This window comes from Papio anubis, chromosome 7, assembly GCF_008728515.1.
Source record: "Papio anubis isolate 15944 chromosome 7, Panubis1.0, whole genome shotgun sequence".
NCBI classification, from domain to species: Eukaryota; Metazoa; Chordata; class Mammalia; order Primates; family Cercopithecidae; genus Papio; species Papio anubis.
Window position 1 is genome coordinate 29,123,555 of NC_044982.1, and position 26,664 is coordinate 29,150,218.

At 42.1% G+C, this 26,664-nt stretch overlaps 1 protein-coding gene across 1 annotated transcript in view; it reads left to right on the forward strand.

Annotated features, from left to right (window-relative positions):
• Positions 1 to 26,664, forward strand: part of SPTLC2 (serine palmitoyltransferase long chain base subunit 2) — a 111,566-nt gene that overhangs the window by 56,713 nt on the left and 28,189 nt on the right. Inside the window, exons 7-9 of the mRNA XM_021941441.2 lie at positions 2,450 to 2,555; positions 4,077 to 4,296; positions 7,398 to 7,524. Of these exons, the coding sequence (XP_021797133.2) occupies positions 2,450 to 2,555; positions 4,077 to 4,296; positions 7,398 to 7,524 (453 nt within the window). The remainder of the gene's footprint in view (positions 1 to 2,449; positions 2,556 to 4,076; positions 4,297 to 7,397; positions 7,525 to 26,664) is intronic.

Below are 26,664 nucleotides of genomic sequence, written 5' to 3' on the forward strand. Positions count from 1 at the left end.
ACTTTGTTTCCAGTGTCTTCTTGTGCAGACTCATTAAAATGTTTTTGTTGCCACACTTACTGTCTTACAACTTTTGGATTTTACACGGTACCCTCCTCATTCTCAGATCATAAGATGATTCTTTCATGTTTTCTTCTGGAAATTCTGCGATGTATTTTTTATTTAAATTTATGTGGATTTTGGGGGCATAACATTGGAGAGAGGTTGAATTTTTTTTTTTTCTGAGTAGATAATACGGTTAAGCATTCTGTTGTAGGTATTTCTTTTTTTTTTTTTTTTTTTCCTGATACAGAGTCTTGCTCTGTCACCCAGGCTGGAGTACAGTGGTATGATCTCAGCTCACTGCAACCTCTGCCTGCTGGGTTTAAGCGATTCTCATGTCTCAGCCTCCCAAGTAGCTAGGATTACAGGTGCCCACCACCACACCCGGCTAAGTTTTTTTGTATTTTTAGTAGAGATGGGATTTTGCCATGTTGGTCAGTCTGGTCTCGAACTCCTGACTTTAAGTGATCCACCCACCTCGGTCTCCCAGAGTGCTGAGATTACAGGCGTGAGCCACCACACCTGGCTGATATTTCTTTTATCTAAAATTTTGACCAGTATAATTTTTTCCTCCTTCTGTATATAAGCATAGAAAACTAAAATAATTCATATGTTTTTACTTGTCTTTAACTGATTGCCATACATTGCTCTCTGCCTAAGAACTGGAGGCTTTGCAGGACTTGGGGAGGCCGAGGCGGGTGAATCACCTGAGGTCAGGAGTTAGAGACCAGCCTGGCCAAAATGATGAAACCCCGCCTCTACTAAAAATAAAAAAATTAGCTGGATGTGGTGGCACACACCTGTGATCCCAGCTACTCAGGAGGCTGAGGCCGGAGAATCACTTGAATCCGGGAGGCAGAGGTTTCAGCGAGCAGAGATCACGCCACTGCACTCCCACCTTGGCAACTCTGTCTCAAAAAAAAAAAAAAAAAAAAAAAAATGGAAGTTTTGAGTCAGGACATAATTTACTTCTGTAGGGTACATGTGCTGAATCTTGATTAGGTCATATGCAGATTTTTTTCTTAAAAATTACTGAATGCGTAAGCACAATCACAACCATAGGCTATCTTATTTGTGTTTGTGTTCTTTGTTTTTATTACCTTATTTCTTTTTCTGTCAAAATTGTTTTCTGCAAAGAGCAAAATCATATGCTTTTATAACCCCTTCCTCCAGTGACAAGCAATACAGAATACAAAATCAGATTTTATGATGGGGCCAGGCTTGGTGGCTCACGCCTGTAATCCCAGCACTTTGGGGGGCTGAGGCAGGCGGATCACTTGAGGTCAGGAGTTCAAGACCAACCTGGCCAACATGGTGAAACCCATCTCTACAAAAATACAAAAATTAGCCTGGCATGATGGCGGGTGCCGGTAATCCCAGCTACTTGGGAGGCTGAGGCAGGCAAATCGCTTGAACCTTGGAGGTGGAGGCTTCAGTGAGCCGAGATTGCGCCATTTTACTCCAGCTTGGATGACAGAGGGAGGCTCCATCTCAAAAAAAAAAAAAAAAATGATTTTATGATAGGATGTCTCCCATCCCTGTTAAGTATTCCCCAGACTTAATGTTGCTTAAATTTGGGGGAGTTTTTTTTAAGGACTTCATTTCAGGGCAGGTACTTTAAGTATGAAATCTGTAGTGTGGCAACAATGGTCTTCAAAGCAGTTGTCTTTAACAGGGAAATTGTGATCATCATTAATGGCAGTAGCAGCCAAGTTGTTTCCAGGCCCATTAACCACCATGAGAACCACAAGAACTTGGTTGTTAATAGACAACTGATGAAGTCAAACATGGAACAATTTCAACCAATTGTCAGGCTTGCTTAACACACAGACTTAAACATGCCCCAGACAGGTGTATTTGTAACCCAGTACCAAAACAGAGCTCTTTAACAAGCATTTATTGAGTACGTCCTAGGTGAAAGGAAATGGAGCATACACTGTGAAGTTTTTTTACCCCTTGCATTTGTTTTTTTAGGAGGTGTATGTATCTGTGGTGGTTTATTCACAATCTCACTCTGTCTTTTTTACGCATTTATTTCCGAATGACTCACTAGGATTAGAGATACAGTTTGATTCTATATTTTTCGATAAACACAGAGAAGCTAACTTAATGGCAGGGTACTTAACATGAGACACTGGTCATTTCATAAGCAAGCTAATGAACTGAATCAACCACCATAGTCCTTCAGTCAAGTTTTGATGGTTTTGAACATTTGTCACGTTTTGGATTTCAATTCAAGGTGGCAATAATGCACCTATTTTGCCCTGATTTTTTCTGCCTAACTCTAATTATGTCCTTTGCTATCTGAGGCATACTTTCCAAATGAGAAATATATCTCTGCATTTCCAGAACAAAGTTAGGAAAGAGGAAGATGTGGTATGACTCTGTTCTTTTTTGTGTGTCGTAGATATGCAAAGCCTAGAGAAGCTATTGAAAGATGCCATTGTTTATGGTCAGCCTCGGACACGAAGGCCCTGGAAGAAAATTCTCATCCTTGTGGAAGGAATATATAGGTAATCCTACTTTATTATTCTTACCTTTATGACTTGGCCCCATGAAGTCATAGAATTTTTTAACTGAAGGCAACATTAGTCTGTCCCCCTCTGGAAACTAAGGAGACAGTGTTTATAAATCGCTAAAATACCTGGAAACAGAGTCAGCATTAGAACAGAAGTCTTTTTATCTGGTTCGTCATTATTCTTTCCATTATACTACATGGTCACCAAATTCCCTTTCTCTTTGGGTCTTTTATTTTTCTAGTTTGTAGAGGGAACGTATACGTAAGGGCAAGAATTGGAATATATATTTTAATATGTCAAAACAAATTATACATCATTTAATTTTAATAAATATTTTGTTTTAGGCTGAGTGCAGTGTGTCACGCCTGTAATCCCAACACTTTGGGAGGCCAAAGTGGGAGGTCGCTTGAGGCCAGGAGTTTGAGACCAGCTTGGGCAACATAGTGAGAGCCTGTCTCTATAAAAAATAAATAAAAATTAAAAAGAAATATTTTATTTTGGTTAACATTTACAGCTTTTGCACGTATTTTTACCACCTAATTTTTTTTTGTTCTTTTGTGTCATTCTCATTGCCTGTGCAATGTGATGCAGTCTCATGTTGCCTGTAATTACAAGCTTTAGAAGAATCTGCTGTGATCTTAATTCTTTTTGTTGTGAATTAAGATTGCTTGTGTTTGGTGCTTGTTTTTTGTTTTTTGGTGGTTTTGGTGGGCTTTTTTTTAAGATGGAATCTCGCTCTGTCGCCCAGGCTGGAGTGCAGTGGCATGATCTCCGCTCAATGCAACCTCTGCCTCCTGGATCTCCTGCCTCAGCCTCCCGAGTAGCTGGGATTACAGGTGTGCGCCACCATGCCCAGCTGATTTTTGTATTTTTAGTAGAGATGGGGTTTTGCTGTGTTGGCCAGGCTGGTCTCAAACTCCTGACCTCAAGTGATCTGCCTACCTCAGCCCCCACAAAGTGCTGGGATTACAGGTGTGAACCACTGTGCCCAGCCAGTGCTCGTTTTTAAAGTCCTCTTTTCTTTCCCCTAGTCTTTTGCCTCACCGTTGGCTTCCTCTGCCTTTGTCAGTTTAAACCACAGATACAGTGGTCAGACCATTTAAAACCCAATAAATTCAGCCGGGCATGGTGGCTTATGCCTGTAACCCCCAGAACTTTGGGAGGCCAAGGCGGTGTATCACTTGAGGCTGGGAGTTCGAGACTAGCCTGGGAAACATGGTGAAACCCTATCTCTACTAAAAATACAAACGTTAGCTGGACATGGTGGTGGCAGGTACCTGTAGTCCCAGCTACTTGGGAGGCTGAGGCACAGGAATCGCTTGAACCCAGGAGTCAGGGATTGTAGTAAGCCGAGATTACGCCACTGCACTCCAGCTTGGACAACGGAGCAAAACTGTGTCTCAAGAAAAAAAAAAAAAGCAGTAAACTCAATAATAACAAAATGCCAAACTCCTAATTTTGATTTAAAAAGTCTCAGTGTACATGCGTATATATATTTTTTTCATGTTTTGCCAGCATGGAGGGATCTATTGTTCGTCTTCCTGAAGTGATTGCCCTCAAGAAGAAGTACAAGGCATACTTGTATCTGGATGAGGCTCACAGCATTGGCGCCTTGGGCCCCACAGGCCGGGGTGTGGTGGACTACTTCGGCCTGGATCCTGAGGATGTGGATGTTATGATGGGAACATTCACAAAGAGTTTTGGTGCTTCTGGAGGATATATTGGAGGCAAGAAGGTAAACGAGCCGTGAGAATGAGCAATTAGAGATAAAATCACTGGCAACTAGATTTGGTACCTCAAGCCTAGCAGATGGGGCCCTGAACTGGGATGTCCCCAAATTTGCCTGTGGTTTAGGCTCTAATACCAGTGAGTGATTCTGATGTCTCGTCACTGAACTAAAGGCTGGTTCTGTTCATTGTTTGTTGTTTTCTTATTTGAGCTTCTTTCTAAGCTACATGCTGATCTGAGATCTAGAATACCCTCTTGTGTGAAAGAACACACAGTGGTGCTCCCTGCCCGCCCCAGCCTTCTGTTGGGTTTGCATTGTGCTCACAGTTTCAAAAACAGTGGGGTTGTCATGGGAGCGCATGGGAATAGCAGGTCACCTTGCTCTTGGATACAAACGTATCATGAGTGAACATGGAGACAGGAAGGAAAAAAGTTGTGTCAGCGGTGGGGTACTACAAAGCATTGTATTTTCAATTTTTTAACGACGTAATTGCCTTTGCTGGGTCTTTGTAGTCAGAAAAAAATCATATGGTGAATTTTGATGTAGGTAAGAATCTGTGGTGTGGTGGAAGTGGTCAACCATAAGGACACAGGCCTGGGTCTGAATGTTTCTCTGCTTACTTTGTTAGACCTCAGGGAAAACATTTAACCTCCCAGTTTCCTTGTCAGTAAAATAGAAGTAAATATGCCTAGCTTGTAAGATTGTAGTAAGGGTTTAAAAAGTAATATATGTCCATGCTACAACGTGGGTGCACCTTAAAAATATTATGGTAAGTGAAAAAAGTTAGTCACAAAAAGTCACATATTGCATGTTTTAAAATATGTGATATCTAGAATAAGCATAGAAACAGAAAGTAGATTAGTAGTTGCCGGGGGCGGAGGGGATGGGGAAATGGAAAGTGAATGCTAATGGGTATGAGGTTTCCTTTCAGGGTTATGGAAATGTTCTAAAATTAGTAGTAAAAGTGGCACAACTCTGGATATACTAAAAACCACTGAATTGTACTTTAAAACGGTGAATTCTGTGGTGTGTGGCTTATATCTCAACGAAGCTGTTATTTTTGAACACTGCAGTGTTAGGGAAAAAATAATGTATGTATGTCAGGTGTTTGTATATGACACAGAGGAGGTGCTCATAAATGTTCTTAATTTTGCTTCAAAACTCAATATTGGGAGTCTTAAAGAATGTTTATGCTGGGCACAGTGGCTCACACCTGTAATCCCAGCACTTTGAGAGGCTGAAGTGGGAGGATTACTTGAGCCCAGGAGTTCAAGACCAGCCTAGGCAACATAGTGGGACTTCATCTCTACAAAAAAGGAAAAAAATTAGCTGGGTGTGGTGGCACATGCCTGTAGTCCCAAGTACGTGGTAGGCTGAGATGAGAGGATTGCTTGAGCCAGGGAGATCAAGGATGCAGCGAGCCGTGAGTATTTATACCACTGCATTCCAGCCTGGGCAACAGAAAAAGACCCTATTTCAGAAAAAAAGGTCATTCGTTTAATAATTGATTGTCTTTTAGAGAGACCTCATTTTCAGTGACTTTTAATCAGTTTTGATAGATTTTTTTTTTTTTTTGAGACCAAGCCTGACTCCATTGCCAGGCCAGAGTTCAGTGGTGCAATCTTGGCTCACTGTAACCTCCACCTCCCGGGATCAAGGGATTCTCCGGCCTCAGCCTCCCAAGTAGCTGGGACTACAGGTGCGTGCCACCACGCCCAGCTAATTTTTTGTATTTTTAGTAGAGACAGGGTTTCACCGCCGTGTTGGCCAGGGTGGTCTCGATCTCTTGACCTCGTGATCCGCCCGCCTCGGCCTTCCAAAGTGCTGGGATTACAGGCATGAGCCACACCGCCCGGCCAGGTTTGATAGATTTTTTTATCTCAAATTTTCCTTTTTGTTAATGAGACAAGGCTCACTTTGGAGAGTTTGTTGTTTTTTAGTAAACTTTGTGACTGTGAACCAAAGGATAGAAAAATAATACTCTGGGAGATCATTTAAGTACAATATATTTGTGCTTTTGGTTTTTTTAGTACAATTTTTAATGTTTTTGAGATGAAACTGTTTTATATCCAAATTTGTGTCTCCCTAATTTGTTCTGGTACATAAGCTTCTTGTACGTACATTTAAAAGATTTGGTGAAATTAAAAGATATCAGAGAATAGGGATATACAATTAATTTTTTTTTGAAATCCTTGTAAATGACAGTTTTACTTTATTCGGTGAGATGTCATTGGCATTTTAATCAAAGACCTTATACATTTCTATTTTATTTCACATTTGTATCATTTTGTACATTTCTGCATATCTGGAGGAAGTTCTAATGCTCTTAAAGTTTATGTTAGAGAACTGTTACTTAGGGTTGGAAGGATGGGCTTTACAGGCACAGAGAGCTGCAGATGACATTTTCTATGATACTTGGAATTAAATCATTATATGTAAAAAGCAATCCAAACACCAATCAGCAATCCAAACAAAGGCTGTTTAACTCAGCCTTGTTCATTTATTTTTAACTTTTTTTTTTTTTAAGATGGAGCCTCACTCTGTCCCCCAGGCTGGAGTGCAGTGGCGCCATCTCAGCTCACGGCAACCTCTGCCTCCTGGGTTCAAGTGATTTTCCTGCCTCAACCTCCTGAGTAGCTGGGATTATAGGTGCCTGCCTCCACGCACAGCTGATTTTTGTATTTTTAGTAGAGATGGGGTTTCACCATGTTGTTCAAGCCAGTCTTGAACTCCTGACCTCAGGAGATCCACCCACCTTGGCCTCCCAAAGTGCTGGAATTACAGGCATGAGCCACCATGCCCGGCCATATTTCTAACTTTAAATGATACATTCTCCAAATTTAGAAGGATTGTTTTAAAACTAGTTTTTTTCCTATGTTGTTCCATGTTTAAAAAACAAAACCAAACCTAAGAACTTTGCCATGTTTCTGACCCAGTTGTTGCCAGCAGTGTGCTTCGACCATGTTGGTTGACCTTGCATCTCAGATTAGTGTCCCTGTTCCAGTGCCATTGAAACAAGGAGTCCTCTAGAACTTAGAAGGAAAGCACTGACATTGCCAGTGAATGCAAGAATTGTCTCTATTTATCTGCCTCTGTGAACTTCCCAGGAGCTGATAGACTACCTGCGCACACATTCTCATAGTGCAGTGTATGCCACGTCATTGTCACCTCCTGTAGTGGAGCAGATCATCACCTCCATGAAGTGCATCATGGGGCAGGATGGCACCAGCCTTGGTAAGTCTTTCTTTTCTTGAAACATTGCATAAGTCCACCTAGCGGCCAAACATGCTGTTTTTCTTGAGCTTTTTTCCTAAAATAAATAGTCAGGTTTACTGATAGGCAGAGCTGGCTGGTGTGTGGTTTCCGTGGACACTTTTTTTTTTTTTTGAGACCAAGTCTCGCTCTGTCGCCCAGGCTGGAGTGCAGCAGCGCGAGGATCTCGGCTCACTGCAAGCTCCACCTCCTGGGTTCACGCTGTTCTGGCTCAGCCTCCCGAGTAGCTGGGACTACAGGTGCCCACCACCTCGCCTGGCTAATTTTTTGTATTTTTAGTAGAGATGGGGTTTCACCGTGTTAGCCAAGATGGTCTCGGTCTCCTGACTTCATGATCTGCCCACCTCAGCCTCTCAAAGTGCTGGGATTACAGGCATGAGCCACCGCACCCGGCCTCCATAGACACTTTTTTAGTGTGTTTGATACATATGCCATGAGAACGACCCTGGCTCACTTCCTGTGGAATTTTCTTGTTTATAGATGGGAGGCTTTACTCTTACTATCCTACATACCCTCTTAACTCAGAGGTAATATGCCTTTGGGGTTTTTCTTGAATTGCATAATTTTATGTGATGGTGTAATTCACCGTTAGTGATGTTTCATTAACAGCATGGTTTAGAGCTGCTGTTTTCATAAATTAGTATTCCTGATTTAATGCCTTTATAAAGAGTTTCTAATTTCATATACGGGAGATAATAAATGACATCCTGAATCTGTTTATTTTGTCTTTGATGGGATTTGTAGTCCCAACTAGATGCCTTGATTTAAACATACTACTGTGAACAATAAAGTGCAGTGTTCACTTTCTGACATTTGACTTTTATTCTGCAACACCAGAGGGCAGTATTGACTGCAGAACAGTGATACTAAAAGGGGAGCAACTGGGTGTCTGTTTTTACTTTAAAAAATATTTTCATTGCATGTATAAGACAATAATTTCACTTGTTGCTTTTTTAATTCTTATAAAGTCAGTTTGGCATTTGTAAAAGATTTCACATTATCAGCCATGAGCTCTCCACTCTACAGTTATGTAATACTTTATTGTAAGATTGATTTGGCTTGCATCGAATAAAGTGGCACATCTGATTTTGATTGGTCTAAGACTGTTTTCTTGGTTGTTGTTTTTTTTGGGTTTTTTTTCGGTTTTTTTTTTTTTGGTTTTTGTTTTTGAGACAGAGTCTTGCTCTGTCTCCCGGGCTGGAGTATAGTGGTGCGATCTCAGCTCACGGCAACCTCCACTTCCCAGGTTCACATGATTCTCGTGTTTCAGCCTCCCGAGTAGCTGGGACCACAGGAGTCTGCCACCACACCTGGCCATTTTTTTTGTATTTTTTGTAGAGATGGGGTTTCACCATGTTGCCCAGGCTGGTCTTGAACCCCTGGGCTCAAGCAGTCTGCCTGCCTTGGCCTTCCAAAGTGTTGGGATTATAGGTGTGAGCCACCATGCCCAGCTGACTGTTTTCTTTTTTTTTGAGACGGAGTTTTGCTCTTGTTGCTCAGGCTGGAGTGCAATGGTGTGATCTCGGCCCACCACAATCTCTGCCTCCCAGGTTCAAGCAATTCTCCTGCCTCAGCCTTCCCGAGTAGCTGGGATTACAGGCATGTGCCACCATGCCTGGCTAATTTTGTATGTTTAGTAGAGACCAAGTTTCTCCATGTTGGCCAGGCTGGTCTCAAACTGCCGACCTCAGGTGACCCACCTGCCTCAACCTCCCAAAGTGCTGGGATTACAGGCGTGAGCCACCGCCCCCAGTCGACTGTTTTCTTAAATCGGAATTTTACATTAACATTTTTTCTGATCTGTGCTAGATCCTTGTTATCTCTAATGAGAGATTTTTGGAAATAGTGAAATGTGATCATTTTCAGTTTTGCGAATTAATTTCTTGAAGAAGTCGTCTTATTAATGTTGCAAACACATTGTGGAGCCTGTGAGTAGCTCCCTGTTGATAACAGCTATAACTATATCTGCTCTCCTTCTGATGTGGTGTTAGTGGAAACTGTGTGTGTGAATCTGAGAGACAGACATATACACACACATATGTATACATATAGCTATCATTTCTCTAGGTACTTCACATAGGCACACTTACCTTAACTGATTCAGCACACAGGTTTAGGTGACTAAGAAATGGCTAAGAGCTATCAAAGTTAACACTGGATAATTTATTTGCCCTGTTCTAGAACATGGATCTGTGTGACACATTACCCCCAGATAAATGACTTACCTGTACTAAATGATAAAATCTGGGCTGTGCTGGTAGTGAGAAAATGAAACATGGTGATTATATATAGACTTTGGATCAGCACCCGTTTTCTAGTTTTTGCCTCTAGCCACCCGCCAAGCTTAGTGGTGTGACACAACAGCCATCTGATTATGCTCACAGGTGCCACAGGTCAGGAATTCGGTCAGGGCACAGCAGAGATGACCTGTCTTTGCTCCGTTGTCTGGGGCTGGCCTGGAAAACTCAAGTGTCTGGAAAGATTGAGATAGCTGATGGTTGGGATCACCTGGAGGCTTCTCCACTCGTCACCTGGGCTGGAGTGACTTGGAGCCAGCCTCAGCTGAGGCTGTTGACCAGAGCACCTTCATGCATGTATCTTTTCCATGTGGCTTAGGCTCCTCATAACATCGTGACTGGGTACCCAGAAAGAACGCTTCAGAGAGCAAGCATTCCAAAGAACCTGGCGGAAACCGCATGACCTTTTCTGACCGGTTGTTAACAAGCAGGTCACTAAGGCCATCCCAGATTGAAGGGGTGGGGAACTAGATTCCACCTCCCCAGTGGAGGCATGTCAAAGAATTTGTAGCCTTTTTTGGTTTTGTTTTGTTTTGTTTTGTTTTTGAGATGGAGTCTCATAAAAGGGGGGGAAGTACCATGCTCTTTTAAACAACCAGATCTTGGGAGAACTCAGAGCGAGAACTCACTCATTGCCCAAGAATGGCAGCAAGGCCTTCATGAGGGATCCTTCCCATGATCCACACACACACCTCCCACCAGGCCCCACCTCCGTCGCTGGGGATCACATTCCATCCTGAGATGTGGAGAGGACAAACATCGAGACCATGTCAGTGAATGTATTACTTTTATCATGAAAACTTTGTTATTGTTGGGATTCCAGAGTACATTAAGCACCTGGTATTGAAAGTAAGGCTTAACACATACATAGACAGTATGTGGTTGCTTATTGTTAAATGTTTTCATCTTTTTGTGTGAAGAAATGTTGCTCTTTGGTGAGAGTACAGAGCCTTCAGAAAAGCTGCAGCATGCAAGGGAAGGTGAGATCCAGTTTCCACACGACTTTGTGAGCGAAGACTCCTTTCCCCTTCCTCCCAACTTTTTCCACATTTCTCCTCCAGTCTCTATCCTTTTCCCAAGGAAGAACAGGACATATGACTAGGTTGACCGATATTGCAAGGCAACTTCACTAGGATTCCAGGTGAGGTAATAATGAATGGGAATTGTGCTGCCAGGTTGCCTGTACCTGGAGTGGGAATACTGAGTTAGCATAGGCCAGGGAGTAGAAAAAATGAGGCCTAGGAAATTCTGGTAAATTCCACTAGACATTTGAAATTCTGACTTTTACTTTACACATCACTAATCCATGTCCACTAACGGAAATTCAGCTGTAATATCTACGTACGAGTCAAGGCAAAATGTTTGACCAAATCAACTAAAATTTTGCTTTTCCATTTTCCAGAGCTGTGCTTTGATGTATTTTATTTCTGTCCAAAGGTGTAGTTAATAATAACATGCATAGCACCCAGCTTAGTGTGTGACATCTAGGATCCTTTCAGTAAATTTATTGAATGACTGAATGAATGCACGCATGATTGGAAATACCAGAAAATCAGTGGGTTCTTTAAGTACTTTATTGTAACATTGCTTAAATAGTTGAATGTTGAGCCAGAATGACCAAATTATGGAACCAAATTAACTAGATAGATATATTTTAATAGATAAATTTTTAAATAATGTCAGAACACTTTATAGAGTTTTATACTTCTTTGTTTTGAAAGGAACTGGACCCATGCAGGCAGCTACTGATACAGGAGAAAAAAGACTACCCTGAGCAGATTGAGGTTTAATTAAAACTAGGTTTGGCTCATTTGAATTAATTCCAGTAATAGACTTGTTAATGAAGTGTTAAATGATCACCTTGAGAATACCAGGGAACTGTCAAAAACTAAGAGAACTGAGATACTTAAAAAAGACATTCCAGGACAGTGCGGTGGCACATGCCTGGAGTCCCAGCTACTCGGGAGGCTGAGGCGGGAGGATCGCTTGAGCCCAAGAGTCCTGGGCTATAGCACACTCTGCCAGAGACATGTCTGCACCAAGTTCAGCCATCAGTATGATGACCTCCCGAAAGTAGGGTACCACCAGGTTGCCTAAGGAGGGGTGAATTGGCCCAGATTGGAAATGGAACAGGTTAAAACTTCCCCTGCTGATCAGTAGGGGGATTACGCCTGTGAATAGCCACTGCACTCCAGCCTGGGCAACATAGTGAGACCTTGTCTCTTTGGGGAAAAAAGAAAAAAGCTTTCCAAGATTCCCGTGCTGAAGGGTTAGAAGTGTTGAAAAAACGCAGCCTTTCTAGGAGGGGGTCATAGAGACTTCCCTTTCTGTCTTCGGGGCTGACAGCTTTTAACTCTTCCATCAAGCACCATGCTTCCTGAGCCTAGGAAGTTTTGGGTATTGACTTTCTTCTTTGTTGTGCTTTAAAGTAATTTATTTCACTATTAGAAATTCATCGGAATGAAAATTAAGTTTTCTGGTAAGCACTGTTTTGTTCTTACCCACAGTACAGTTTAGCAGTTTATCTGATGCCAGGAATCAGACTAGATTCCTCCTGTTTTGTGACTTTCTGCCTAGAATGCTGTTGTTTGGGGGGAAAAAAAACCAAAAAACTTGTTTTAGCCTGGCGCAATGGCTCACACCTGTAATCCCAGCACTTTGGGAGGCCAAGGCGGGTGGATCACCTGAGGTCGGGCTTTCAAGACCAGCCTAACCAACATGGAGAAACCCCATCTCTACTAAAAATACAATAATTAGCCGGGCATGGTGGCGCATGCCTGTAATCCCAGCTACTCAGGAGGCTGAGGCAAGAGAATCGCTTGAACCCAGGAGGTTGCGGTGAGCTGATGTGCCACTGCACTCCAGCCTGGGCAACAAGAGCCAAACTCCATCTCAAAAAAAAAAAAAAGTGTGTCACCATTTGTTAAACATTTATCAAGCAACTACTATACATAGTGGTAGATATGCTGTGTGGGAGATGCAGAGTTGAACAATAGTTGTTCTCTGCCTTTGAAAAAACAGTCCAGTAGTAGGGGTAAGATTCCTGGGAGGAACTAGTCTCAGAGCCACAGATAAATTCTTCCTTTGTTCAGCTTGTCTTTTCTCAGTTTCCTCCTCCATTCCCTTCTACAGCCTCCTCCTTCACTCACTCCCACTCCCCTAAAACCTTCAACTTCCTTAAAACCAGCTAATATTTTGAAGCAAACTCATATTTTAGGTTTCTTATATAATAACTTTCTATATAAATGAAATTTTTCTGTGGATACTGTCACTCTAGTAAATTATCAGCAATCAAAGAAAAAAAAAAAGATTTTCCTTTTGTGAGGTAGCTGCTTCATTATTGAGCACAAAAGGCCTTTTAACCAATGGCTTAAGCCTTCTGAAATCAGCAAGCAATATGACCACTTTACAGGTGGAGAAGTTTGGGCTCACGTATGGGACACGTTTCCTCAATATCTTGTCTCCAACTAGAATGTGGCTTTTCTAACTCCATCTGCTTCTTCTGAGGTTGCATGATGATAGTTAGCATTTTGTTAAAACAGACTATTTTATAATCTCTAATTTTTGCTAATTTTCCAAATCTGCTAATTTTCCAAAGTTTAATTGTGAGTAATCAGCCCAGAAAATGAAAGCCCTTTTGGGCATTTGCCTCCGGGTTTTCTCTCCATGGATCAGAAATCGATTCCGAATACTCAAGAGCTTTTGCAACATGGTATGTCTATTTTTTCTTCCACTGCTGTCTCTTTCTTCCAGATCCAAATGCTATTAAAAGTTTCTTGCAACAAGAGCATTCTCTCCTTTTGTGTCTTGTTTCAGAGTTAGTTTGAAGCTAGCTATTAGGATGCCCAGCATCTATTGTTTGTTGAAGAATAATTCTAACTTTCTAAACCTTCACATGATTGGAATTGCTTCCCCCCCCCCCCCCACCCCGCCAGAATTATGTCTGAGGGCTTTATTTTTCATCAGATAGACTTGATCCTAGCTGTTCCCCAACTTTATAGCAGGTAGTTAATATATATAAACAAGTGACCTAATAGATGGAATCTGCTCTCAGTAAGAACGTGATACCCCGCCGGGCGCGATGGCTCATGCTGTAATCCCAGCACCCTGGGAAGCTGAGGCGGGTGGATCACCTGAGGTCAGGAATTTGAGACCAGCCTGACCAACATGGCGAAACCCCGTCTCTACTAAAAATACAAAAAAATTTAGCCAGGCATGGTGGTGCCTGCCTGTAATCCTAGCTACTTGGGAGGCTGATGCAGGAGACTGGCTTGAAGCTGGGAGGTGGAGATTGCAGCGAGCCAAGATCATGCCATTGCACTGCAGCCTGGGAGAAAAGAGCGAAACTCCATCTTAAAAGAAAAGAAAAGAAAAGAGCCTGATCCTTCTAAGAGCTTGCCAGATTTGAAAGCTTTCCAAAAAGGAATTGATTTTTTTAAATTGTCACCTATGGTTTTTCTAATTATCTAAATATTTTATTTGTATCTATCTCCCTGCCATCTACTTTGGCAGTAGAGTGAGGTGTTAAAGAAAAAATTATTCCTGGCACTTGTGAAACATGATAAGACAGACTTCCTTCAAGGGGGCCATGATAATAAGCATAGGGACCACTGCAATGGGGTCTTCCAGTGGGGGAGAGGGTGGGCTGTAGTCTGACTCCAGTAAGGACAGGTGAGAATTTACAGCCAGGGAACAGGGTGTGAGTGAGTGGATAGAAAAATACTCAGACAAAACATCAGGGTAAGGGGGATGGTTGCCTTCAGCATTCTTGTTGAAGGTAGGCCAGGGTGATAAGATACCAGGGGTAGTCATACAGGGGATTTTCTCTAATCTGACTTGGAAGGATTATTGCTCAAACTGGATTCTACAAGAATGGAGAAGGAGGCCCAAGGTCTCCTTCTGATAAGGAGCCCTTACCAGAAAGGACTCCAAGAGGAGCCTGACTCAAGTTTGGTCAAAGGAGAGAGTCTTTGTCAGAGGTTCAGAAGGACCTCATTAACATGAACTCTTTGAAGCCCTGGTTCTCAAACTTTGTCCATGGACCACCTGCATCAGCGGTACTTTTAGTACAGTGGTTCGTACCTTTCTTACACATAGGAAAGCTTAAAAAAATAGTGCCAATGTTAGAGACCTTCTGCAAACCCATCGAATATCTCAAGGCGAGGCCTCCCTGCCATGGCATGGTATTATTTAAAAGCACCTCGGATGCTTCTAATGTAAGGCCCCAGTTCAGAACCATTGCTGTTCGTTAAAAATGAAGATTCTAGTTTGTTCCACCCACACTACTGAGTCTTGGTCGATGAGGCCCTAGAATATGCATTGAAAAGAAAACCTTAGGCTGGATGTGGTAATCCTAACATTTTGGGATGTAATCCTAACATTTTGGGAGGCTGAAGCTGGAGGATCACTTGAGGTCAGGAGTTTGAGACCAGTCTGGATGACATAGTGTGAGACTCTGTCTCTACAAAAAAATTCTAAAAATTAGCCAAGCATGGTGGTGCATGTCTGGAATCATAGCTACTTGGGAGGCCAAGGCGGGGGGATTGCACAAGCCCAGCTATGATCACGCCACTGCATTCCAGCTTGGATGAGGACTAGAAGAAGAAAAAGAGGATTGTCTTTTTGACAACTCTCTTTTTTCTTTTGTTTACCTCAGAGAGAACCAAAGCAACTCTACTGATTGATGGTAATTGAAAAAGGAAAATAAATTGGATGTCAAGATATAAATGAGGGAAATGTTTGGCTTGTAAGACAGGCATTTGGTGGCAGAGCTAAGTTGCTGGTTGTTTCTGGAACTCTAAATGCCTGGGATGCTGACACTCCCTTCCGAACAACTGATGATTCTTGCTGATTGAATCAGTGGCATAGGTGGAGAAGTTAGAAACCAGTTAGGTGCAGGAAGAAAACAGAACTAAGGAATCAGAGATCTGTGGTCATGGTTCCTAAGGCTAGTTGGAATATAACTAACAAAATAATTATTTTGTTTTACTTGGTTTTTTTTGGCTACTTGTATTTTTATAACCTATTAATCCTCAAATTCTTTAGTACATAACCTACAAATGGCCCTGCCCACTATAAAGTTGTTAAAATGTTTAGTGTTAATTGTTTTGTGAAACTCTGATTGTCTTATTGTCTTGCCTTCTACCTCTAAAACTGTTCATTTAAATCCAAGCCAAGCCTTTACCAGAGATTACATTTATTTGCTAGCTGTCTTCATCTGTGGGTAGATACATTACTACAGTGTTCACATTCCTTATCTCTTTGTCTCAGAGTAGCCTGTGATATGTTCCAGCCCCAACAGAGGACAGTAGAATAGTCTATTAAGACTTTCTGAGGCCAAGATGGGCAGATCACTTGAGATCAAGAGTTGGAGACCAGCCTGGCCAACATAGTGAAACCCCGTCTCTACTAAAAATACAAAAGTTAGCCGGGCGTGGTGGCGCACGCCTGTAATCCCAGCTACTCAGGCGGCTGAGGCAGGAAAATCACTTGAACTCGGGAGGTGGAGGTTGCAGTGAGCCGAGATCGTGCCACTGCACTCCAGCTCGGGCGACAGAGTGGGACTTGGTTTCAAAAACAAACAAAAGACTTTCTGTCCTGCCTGTGGGTTGGCACCCGTTAAAACTCAGTTCCTTGATCTTTCACAGGCACTTGGTCTCTTTTCTGCCTTTTATAGAGGGCGCTCTGTTTCTGGCTGTGCATTAGCAACCGTTCTTTTAAACTTCTGATTATATTGAACCAGCAGTTTTAAGCTTGGCCCCTGCTGCTTGTTGTACATCCTGTGGCAGTCCTCAGGAAATCCTAGTTTTTGGCATTGAAATGAATTAAAGGATTAAGCCACAAGAGGGTGGGGGTGATAAACCGTGCTTTTGAGAGGAATTTACTGTGCAGTACTTGGTGTTAGCAAAAGCAGTTCTAGTTCTTACAGGGAGATAGGAAACCAGGGGCTGCTTTAGAACAGTATCCCTAGGATATGAAGAGGCAGATCTGTCGGCTTGGATGTTCTTTAGCTTGACAGTGGCCCTGGCTGAGCACTTTGATATTTGTCGCCAGTCTAGCAAAATAGGGGTTGTGTCTTGGAGATGGTAAACCTAGTTCCCATTATTTTGCTTCAGTGTTAGAAAATTACTGAACTCTTGCTTCCTGGAAGTCCCTTATAAATCTCCCTTTTACAAGACTGTTCACTGGGTCACGAAAATGCCTTCGCTTGTAAAGAGCCCGTTGAAGGTCCATTTATTCTCCTTTTCTTAACAGAAAGATTTTCCAGTGCCTTTTAATTAGGACTTACGGGAAACGTGTTGTTAAAATCAATCTGTCCTGTCTTTTAGCTAATATTTCTTTTATTTTCATTTTGAGCTTTTAGATAAGATTCTTTATCTTTCTCTGAGATAATGTGAGGAAAAAAAAAAACAGAAGAAATAAATTCAAATACCAGTATACTCTGGTTTTTAAAATATCTTCATTGACTTTTTTTTTCTTTACATGCTCTACTCTCCCTCTTACCCTGCTTCCTTCTTCACTTTTCACTTGGTACTTTAAGATATTCTTTGTGGGGTTTTTTTTTTTTTTCTTTTTGGACACAGAGTCTGTCTCGCTCTGTTGCCCAGGCTGGAGTGCAGTGGCACAATCTTGGCTCACTGCAACTTCCGCCTCCCGGGTTCAAACTATTCTCATGCCTCAGCCTCCTGAGTAGCTGGAACTACAGGCGCGTGCCACCATGCCTGGCTACTTTTTGTATTTTTGGTAGAGATAGGGTTTCTCCATGTTGGCCAGTCTGGTGTCAAACTCCTGACTTCAGGTGATCCACCCGCCTTGGCCTCCCAAAGTGCTGGGATTACAGTCATGAACCACTGCACCTGGCCTAGATATTCTTGGATATATTCATGATACATCCCATCTAGATACTTGCGACGAGTATATAATTTACTGATCTGGAAAGTATGATGACAAGAGTTTAAAGTGTTATCTACTGCCTTCTCCCCCCACTTTAGAGCTGTTCAAAGAAAGTGACAATTGGTCATTTTAAAAGATGATCAAAGGAAAGACTGCTTCTTTTTTAAAAAAGAAAATTTGGCGGCCGGGTGCAGTGGCTCATGCCTATAATCCCAGCACTTTGGGAGGCCAAGGCGGGTGGATCACCTGAGGTCAGGAGTTCAAGACCAGCCTCAACATGGAGAAATCCCGTCCCTACTAAAAATACAAAATTAGCCAGACGTGGTGGTGCATGCCTGTAATCCCAGCTACTCGGGAGGCTGAGGCAGGAGAATTGCTTGAACCTGGGAGGCGGAGGTTGCGGTGAGCTGAGATCGCGCCCCTTCACTCCATCCTGGGCAACAAGAGCAAAACTCCATCTCAAAAAAAGAAAATTTGATTACTTAGTGTTAGAACACGTTTCCACATGGACCCCACCCCTTCTAAATGGGTGGATATCCAGATCATCCAGTCTGTGTACATAGAGTCCTTGCATTTCTAAGTTCAAAACAGTAATTTAAATGAAAGTAGGCCATCATAAGGCATTGTTAAGAAGAGGTTACTGTTGATAGATGAATGTGCTGCTTTTGGTAAGAATTAGTTTGTTACTTATATTTAAACTGTTTTGTAGGCCAGGCCTGGTGGCTTACGCCTGTAATCCTAGCGTTTTGGAAGGCCAAGGCGGTTGGATCACTTGAGCCCAGGAGTTGAGACCAGCCTGGGCAACATGGTGAAACCCTGCCTCTACAAAAAAATAAAATAAAATAAAATACAAAAATTAGCCGGGCGCGGTGGCTCATGCCTATAGTCCCAGCTACTTGAGGTGCTGAGACAGGAGGATCACTTGAGCCTGGCAGGTGGAGATTGCAGTGAGCTGAGGTCGCACCACTGCACTCCAGCCTGGGGGACAAAGTGAATAAAAAAAAATATATAATGTTTTGCAAACATACCATCTCAGTACAGTTACACTTTGCCTTATTCTTAGATTTTATATGCTACACATATTTTTGGTTCTGTGAACAGATTATCTATGGCCCATTTGTAATTCTAAACTACTTCTGCAACTAAACATGCGTTATCACTCATTTCCCCTCTCAGTGGAACTGGTTTATATGGACTTGTGCCAGAATTAAATGTTAGCAATGAGAGAACTCTACCTTTAAAATAATAAAGTGTGCTGGGTATGGTGGCTTACGCCTATAATCCCAGCACTTTGGGAGTCTAAAGCGGGCGGATCGCTTGAGGTCAGGAGTTCGAGACCAGCCTGGACAACATAGCGAAACCGCATCTCTACTAAAAATACAAAAAGTAGCCAGGTGTGGTGGCGGCTGTCTGTAGTCCCAGGTACTCGGGAGGCTGAGGCACGAGAATCGCTTGAACCCGGGAGACAGAGGTTACAGTGAGCCAAGATCGCACCACTGTACTCCAGCCTGGGCAACAGAGCAAGACTCCGTCTCAAAAAATTTTTAAAATTTAAAAATTAAAAATAAATAAAATGTATTTCAAAATCAAATGGAGACCATTTCTTGATGATCTGGGCTGCTGTGCCTTCCTCTTCCCACATATGCACAGCTAATTGAGAATGTGGTGTTAAATTTGTTTTAGTAGCAGATAAGAACTCTGTCCATTAATTTTTTTTTGTATGTTTGAGACCTTTTAAGGTATATTATTCCTTTATTGCTATCTGATCTTCAAAACATATCCAGAGGGACCTTCTTATTACTTTCATTTGATTCTGGTTTGTTTTTTCGTTTGTTTGTTTGTTTTGTTTTGTTTTTGAGACAGAGTTTCACTCTTGTTGCCCAGGCTAGAGTGCAATGACATGATCTCAGCTCACTGCAACCTCCGCATCCCGGGTTCAAGCGATTCTCCTGCCTCAGCCTCCCAAGTAGCTGGGATTACAGGCATACATCACCATGCCCGGCTAATTTTGTATTTTTAGTAGAGACAGGGTTTCTTCACGTTGGTCAGGCTGGTCTCGAACTCCTAGCCTCAGGTGATCCGCCTGCCTCAGCCACCCATAGTGCTGGGATTGTAGGCATGAGCCACCTTGCCTGGCTTGATTCTGTTCTTTTATTAGTTCAAGCCACAATTAAGAAGTTTCTTCAACCAGCAATCTTTGACTACTTACCATGTGCTAGCTACAAAAAAATGACACAGCTTCAAAAGCCTCTTAAGGGGCTGGGCTCGTTCCTGTAATCCCAGCATTTTGGGAGACCGAGGCTGGCAGATCACTTGAGGTTAGGAGTTTGAGACCAGCCTGGCCAACATGACAAAACCCCATCTCTACTAAAAATACAAAAATTAGCCAGGCATGGTGGCGGGCGCCTGTAATCCCAGCTACTTGAGAGGCTGTGGCCAGAGGATCACTTGAGCCCAGGAGCCAGAGGTTGCAATGAGCCGAGATCACACCACTGTACTCCAGGTTGGGCGACAGGGAGACCCCGTCTCAAAAAAAAAAAAGCTTCTTAAGGTAAAATGTTCATTTTTTTGAATTCTCAGAGTAAACAACAGTTTCTTAGTGCTAGATTCCAATTATTTCTTAATACCACTTAGATCCTTCTATGTTTTTTATTCATTTTTTCTCTTTCCTTTTTGGTATCTGAGTGGGCCTTAGAGTTAGAAAAAAACTGTCTCCTGTTGGCTTGCCTTTTCTCTTTTTCCTCAACATCTTTAATATCTCCCTAGAAGATAAAAAGGATATATGCCCATTTAGTTCTGTTTTTTCCCAATTTGATGATAGAAGAATAGGCCTTAAAATAGATAGGTCTTGTTATAGGTAAAATAACAAAAATAGAAAATAAAAATAATAATATAAATGATCTTACATATGTAAATATAAAATAATGAGTTTTTAAAGACCATGTGTTTAAACATTTCAATAAGTGCTTTAATGGAGTATCCCATTTTCTTAAAACAACCTTGTCAAGTAGGTAGTTATCATCGTCATCGTCATCATCCCCATTGCCATTCCCATTTTATAGATGAAGAAACCAAACTCAGAGGTTAAGTGACTTGTCCATAGCCATACAGTTACTAGATGCTCAAGCCAGGATACAAACCTGGATAGTCTGACTTTGGAAGTTTATATACCACAGGCTGGGCACGGTGGCTTATGCCTGCAATCCCAGCACTTTGGGAGGCTGAGGCGGATGGATCACGTGAGGTCAGGAGTTTGAGACCAGCCTGACTAATGTGGCAAAACCCCATCTCTACTAAAAATACAGAAATTAGCCAGACGTGGTGACACATGCCTGTAATCCCAACTACTTGGGAGGCTGAGGCACAAGAATCGTTTGAACCCGGGAGGCAGAGGTTGCAGTGAGCCAGGATCAAGCCACTGCAGTCCAGCCTGGGCAACAAAGCAAGACTCTGTCTCAAAAATAAATAAATAAATAAAAGTTTATATACCACCAAAGAACCAAATTAAAGTTAATAATAAGTGAAATTTAGGAAGATAGTGGAATTATTAGTTCTCTCTTTCTTTCTGAGAACTGCATTACTGCTTTGATGTATGACATCCAGAGTGACTGTCTTATTGTTTCAAGTTAAAAATGTCCTCCGTGCAAGCATATCTCTATGCCTATTCTAGATTATTAGATGTGAAAATAAAATTAGCTCAGGTAGAGATGGGGTTCCATCCCTGTTATGATGGGGTGTGCATGAGTGGTAGTTTTCAGAAAAGGAGGATGTCTGCTTTCCATCTTGAACCCTCAGATTTGCAAAGGTAATTTGCCTCACCTGGGTGATAATTACTGGGAGATGTGATGGTAGAGATATTCTAAATTGGAGAATAAAGGAAAACCTCAAAAGCTTTGGAAAGTTCATAGCATTGTAGAGGGTAAAATATATGAAGCTTGTTTATAAACTGTAAATCAGAGCGTTAGAGAATGAAGTGATTATATGTTAGTAAAGTTAGCTGTGTCCTTGTGTTACGTGTTAGAATTAATAAGAGTGTGCACAGGAAATAGAAAATGGAGAACTAGAAACAACAAGGGAAGTAAGATAGTTGTTCATTTCATTTTTCAAAGTTAAAGCTAAGCCAAAGGGTCAGAACATGTTGTATGGAAGATACGAATAGCTTGATTTTAAGGGAAGAATACATAAACAAGTGAAATAACAGTGGCCATTTATTATCTGCTTACCATGTAGTTAGCACTGTTCTAACTGCTTTTCATTAAATTCTCAGAGCAAATATTAAACGTTGGGCCGGGCGCGGTGGCTCAAGCCTGTAATCCCAGCACTTTGGGAGGCCGAGACGGTTGGATCACGAGGTCAGGAGATCGAGACCATCCTGGCTAACACGGTGAAACCCCGTCTCTACTAAAAAATACAAAAAACTAGCCGGGCGAGGTGGCGGGCGCCTGTAGTCCCAGCTACTCGGGAGGCTGAGGCAGGAGAATGGCGTGAACCCAGGAGGCGGAGCTTGCAGTGAGCTGAGATCCGGCCACTGCACTCCAGCCTGGGCGACAGAGCAAGACTCCGTCTCAAAAAAAAAAAAAATATATTAAACGTTGAACATTATTTTCCCCCTTTTACAAAAGGAGGAAACTGAGAGGTTAAGGAAACAAAGAGGTTAAGTTGCTTACCCAAGGACACATAGTTACTAGTGGTGGAAACAGTTTGAACTCTTGGATCCAGTTCCAGAATGCTTTTTGTGTACTCGATATTTACTAATGTATTAGATGATTGTTTGCCTTAATGTAATTGAATATATAGGTCATTTTGCTTTGTAATTTAAATTAGTTTGAATACATAAAGTGTTTTCATTTTCCCAGCATATTTCAACTTGGCTTATCTGCTCAGTATTCTTGGGGGAGGTACTAGGGAAAAAAATATAACAGTATTTGTCCTCAGAGTTTGAAGTTTGTTCTGGCAACACTAGACCACACATAAACGGCATAAGTACAGTAACAGGAACTTATAAACAAGAGCAAGTTAATGAATTACAAAGTAGAGACATGTCTTAAAATGTGCCATAGGGAATCTTTCCATAACTTTTTTTTTAAACTTGTGCCCTTTATCTTTCACAGTGCTCTTTGGTTCCTTTGGGGTTTTTTGAAGATAAGAAGTACATAGGCCAGGTGCAGTGGCTCACGTCTGTAATCCCAGCACTTTGGGAGGCTGAGGCGGGTGGATCACGAGGTCAGGAGTTCATCAGCCTGGCCAACATGGTGAAACCCCATCTCTACTAAAATTACAAAAATTAGCTGGGTGTGGTGGCAGGCGCCTGTAGTCCCAGCTACTCAGGAGGCTAAGGCAGGAGAATCACTTGAACCGGGAGGCAGAGGTCACAGTGAGCTGAGATTGTGTCATTGCATTCCAGTCTGGGCAACAGAGTGAGACTTTGTCTCAAAAAAAAAAAAAGGAAATACATAGACATTGGTAGAAAATAACAAAAACAAAATTTAAATTTAAAAATTGCTTGTGCTTATTGATTTGCATGATTTTAATCTAAACTGCAGAAAATTGTCCACAGGAGTTTTTACTAGTAGTATTTTATCTTTACCACTGATCTAATGGTAGAAAAATAAATAGAGCTCTAAGAGAAGTTTTTTTTTTTTTTTAAGTTATCACTTGTCTTTTGTTTACACAGAAAAGTGTGGCTTTGCAATAAATTATATTACTCGCCCTGCCTCCCACAAAAGTTTTGCTTAAACCCGGCCTATAGGCTGGAAGGACTGGGGTGAAAAGGGGGATTGCTAATGGGTACTGGTTTCTTTTTGGGTAATGAAAATATTCTAACATTTATTGTCATGAGGGGTGCAGAACTCTATACTAAAAAACATTTAACTGTATGCTTTAAATGGGTGAATTTTATGGCGTGTAATATATATCTCAATAAAGCTATTTAAAAAAAAACACCTGGTGACATGAATCCATTGGTCAAAAATAAAGAGAAAAAAAGCTACCTGACTTACAGTGAGCAAACAGTGTCACCTATAATAGATAACTTTAAAACTTTTTTATTGTGGTAAACATATATAACAAAATTAACAATTTTTACGTACATACAATTCAGTGGCATTACATACATCCAATGTTGGGCAGCCATCATCACTATCCATTTATAGACCCTTTTCATCATCTCAGAAAATAATTTTTAATATTCTAGTTCAAGTTTGGAAGCAGTAGTCTTGACCTACTGCATTTCAAATTCTAGGCTCTAGAAATACTTGCTCCACCAAAATTGAGTTGTGTCTCCACAGTTTTTAGCCTTTCTGCTTGTTTCCCCTCAAACCAACTTTTTCTTTCGTGTTTCCTATCTCAGGTAATGGCATCACTATTCATGAAGTTGTCCAAACAAGAAATCCCTGTCATCTTTTCTCTCTTTTATCCCCTGTATTTAGTCACCAGTGCCTATGGATCATGCCTCCTTAGTCTCTTTGAACCTGTCTACTTCTCAGTATCTCATTGTTATTTGCTTGACTTAGATTTCTGTCTACTTTCACCTGGTTTTAATAGCCAGCCAATCATAATAGTAGAGGAATCAGTCAAGCAAAAATGCTTTGGAAGATTTAAATAAGCAATGCTGAAAATCCAGAACTGTAGATATCCATGCAGAGAGTTCCAGTAAAATTTTATGAGTCCATGACCCCTTTCCTAAGCAGTCTGATCCATGTTGGTCTCATCCCTCATATGCAGGATTCATTCACTCATTAAATATTTATTTCATACCTTGTTTGTAACACTTCTGTCTGCCTTCTAAATGTATCCTCAGTCCACTTTCTATCACTTGCTACCATGTTCATCCAAGCTACCATCTTTCCTCCTGTGGTATCTCTGCTTCCCTCTTTGCATCTGTTCTAAATATAGATAGCTCTCAGTGTGATCCTGATGGGAGATCCTGTCTATCTTCTGTTTAAGAACGCTCCCAGAGGCCTTCTTACCTATGGGCCCTTGTTGACCTCCTCTGTCCCACTCTTCCCCTCACTCACTGTTTCATATTTCTTGCATATGCTGGGTGTGCTTTTTGCTTAGATATGCTTGAGTGTGCTTTTTGCTTCTGGGCCTTGGCACTTTATAGAAATAGCACTTGGGGCTGGGTGTGGTGGCTCATGGCTGTACTCCCAGCACTTTAGAAGGCTGAGGCAGGCAGATCACCTGAGATTGGGAGTTCGAGACTAGCCTGACCAACATGGAGAAACCCTGTCTCTACTGAAAATACAAAATTAGCCGGGCGTGGTGGCACATGCCTGTAATCCCAGCTACTTGGGAGGCTGAGTCAGGAGAATCACTTGAACCCAGGAGGCGGAGGTTGCAGTGAGCCAAGATGGCGCCACTGCACTCCAGCTTGGGCAACAAGAGTGAAACTCCATCTCAAAAAAAAAAAAAAAAAGAAAGAAATAGCACTTGGCTGCATCAGGTCTTTCCTGAAACATTTCTTTAGTGAGTATTAATTTTGTTTGTTGTCCGTCTCCCACACTGGAATGTAAGCTGCGTGAAGTCAGGAGTTTTGTCTGTTTCATTTGCTGCAGTATGTCCAGGGCCTGGAGCAATATCTGGTGCATCGTGAGTACTCAGCATACGTTTTTTTTTTTTTTTTTTTTTTTTTTTGAGACGGAGTCTCGCTCTGTCGCCAAGGCTGGAGTGCAGTGGCCGGATCTCAGCTCACTGCAAGCTCCGCCTCCCGAGTTCACGCCATTCTCCTGCCTCAGCCTCCCGGGTAGCTGCGACTACAGGCGCCCGCCACCTCGCCCGGCTAGTTCTTTGTATTTTTTAGTAGAGACGGGGTTTCACCGTGTTAGCCAGGATGGTCTCGATTTCCTGACCTCGTGATCCGCCCGTCTCGGCCTCCCAAAGTGCTGGGATTACAGGCTTGAGCCACCGCGCCCGGCCCTCCGGAGAGGGGTCGGAAGGTTTCACTTCCATGGGGAGACGTGCGTGCTGCCCACGACGGGGCGAGGGCGGACACCCCACAGGCGCCTGGCTAATTCTTGTAGTTTTTGTAAAGATGGGGTTTCGCCGTGTTGCCCAGGCTGGTCTTGAACTCCTGGGCTCAAGCGATCCTCCCGCCTCGGCCTCCCAAAAGTGCTGGGATTACAGGCATGAGCCACTGTGCGTAGCCTATATTTATTCTGAAAGAAAGTAGAGGTTATAATGGGAATTTAAAATTCAGTTGGCACCAGCAAACCCCAGAGACTTAGGAATATTTTTTGTTACTTTTGGTATCAAATCTAAACGTTCATTTGCCCAACCCACTTCCCCTTTCTTGAAAGAAGTAAAAATTACTTTTGGAAATCTGATTTCCTCAATAAATGGAGTCGGGAATCCCAGCAGTTCTTACTGTTAAAGGACATGCTTGCACACGTAAAGAATGGTCTGTTTACCTAAGGTTTATTTAGCTCAGGAACACCGTAAGCCCTGGTACAAGTCCAGCCTTCCCGAAACTGTCTGCTTGCATGTACACTCCCTGCTCAGCTTCGCCCCTTTTAAAATGAAAGTCAAACATTCTAATTTGGTAAAGGTGTTAGGTCCTGAGAAATTATTACTTTGTCAATATTACCATATTTGCTTTTCAGAATTTCAGATTCCAGTCATCCTAGAGAGCATATTATTTCTACAAAAACTGTTTTAGGACTTTGTTATACGTTGCTATTATACTCACCCAGAGACATTTGCTTTTCTTTTTTTTGTGTGTGTGACAAAGTTTCGCCCTTGTCCCCCATGCTGGAGTGCAATGGCACAGCCTTGGCTTACTGCAACCTCTGCCTCCCGGGTTCAAGCAGTTCTGACTAAGCCTCCCAAGTAGCTGGAGCTCCAGGCGCATACCACCACGCCCGGCTAACTTTTGTGTTTTTTTAGTAGAGACGGGGTTTCACCATGTTGGTCA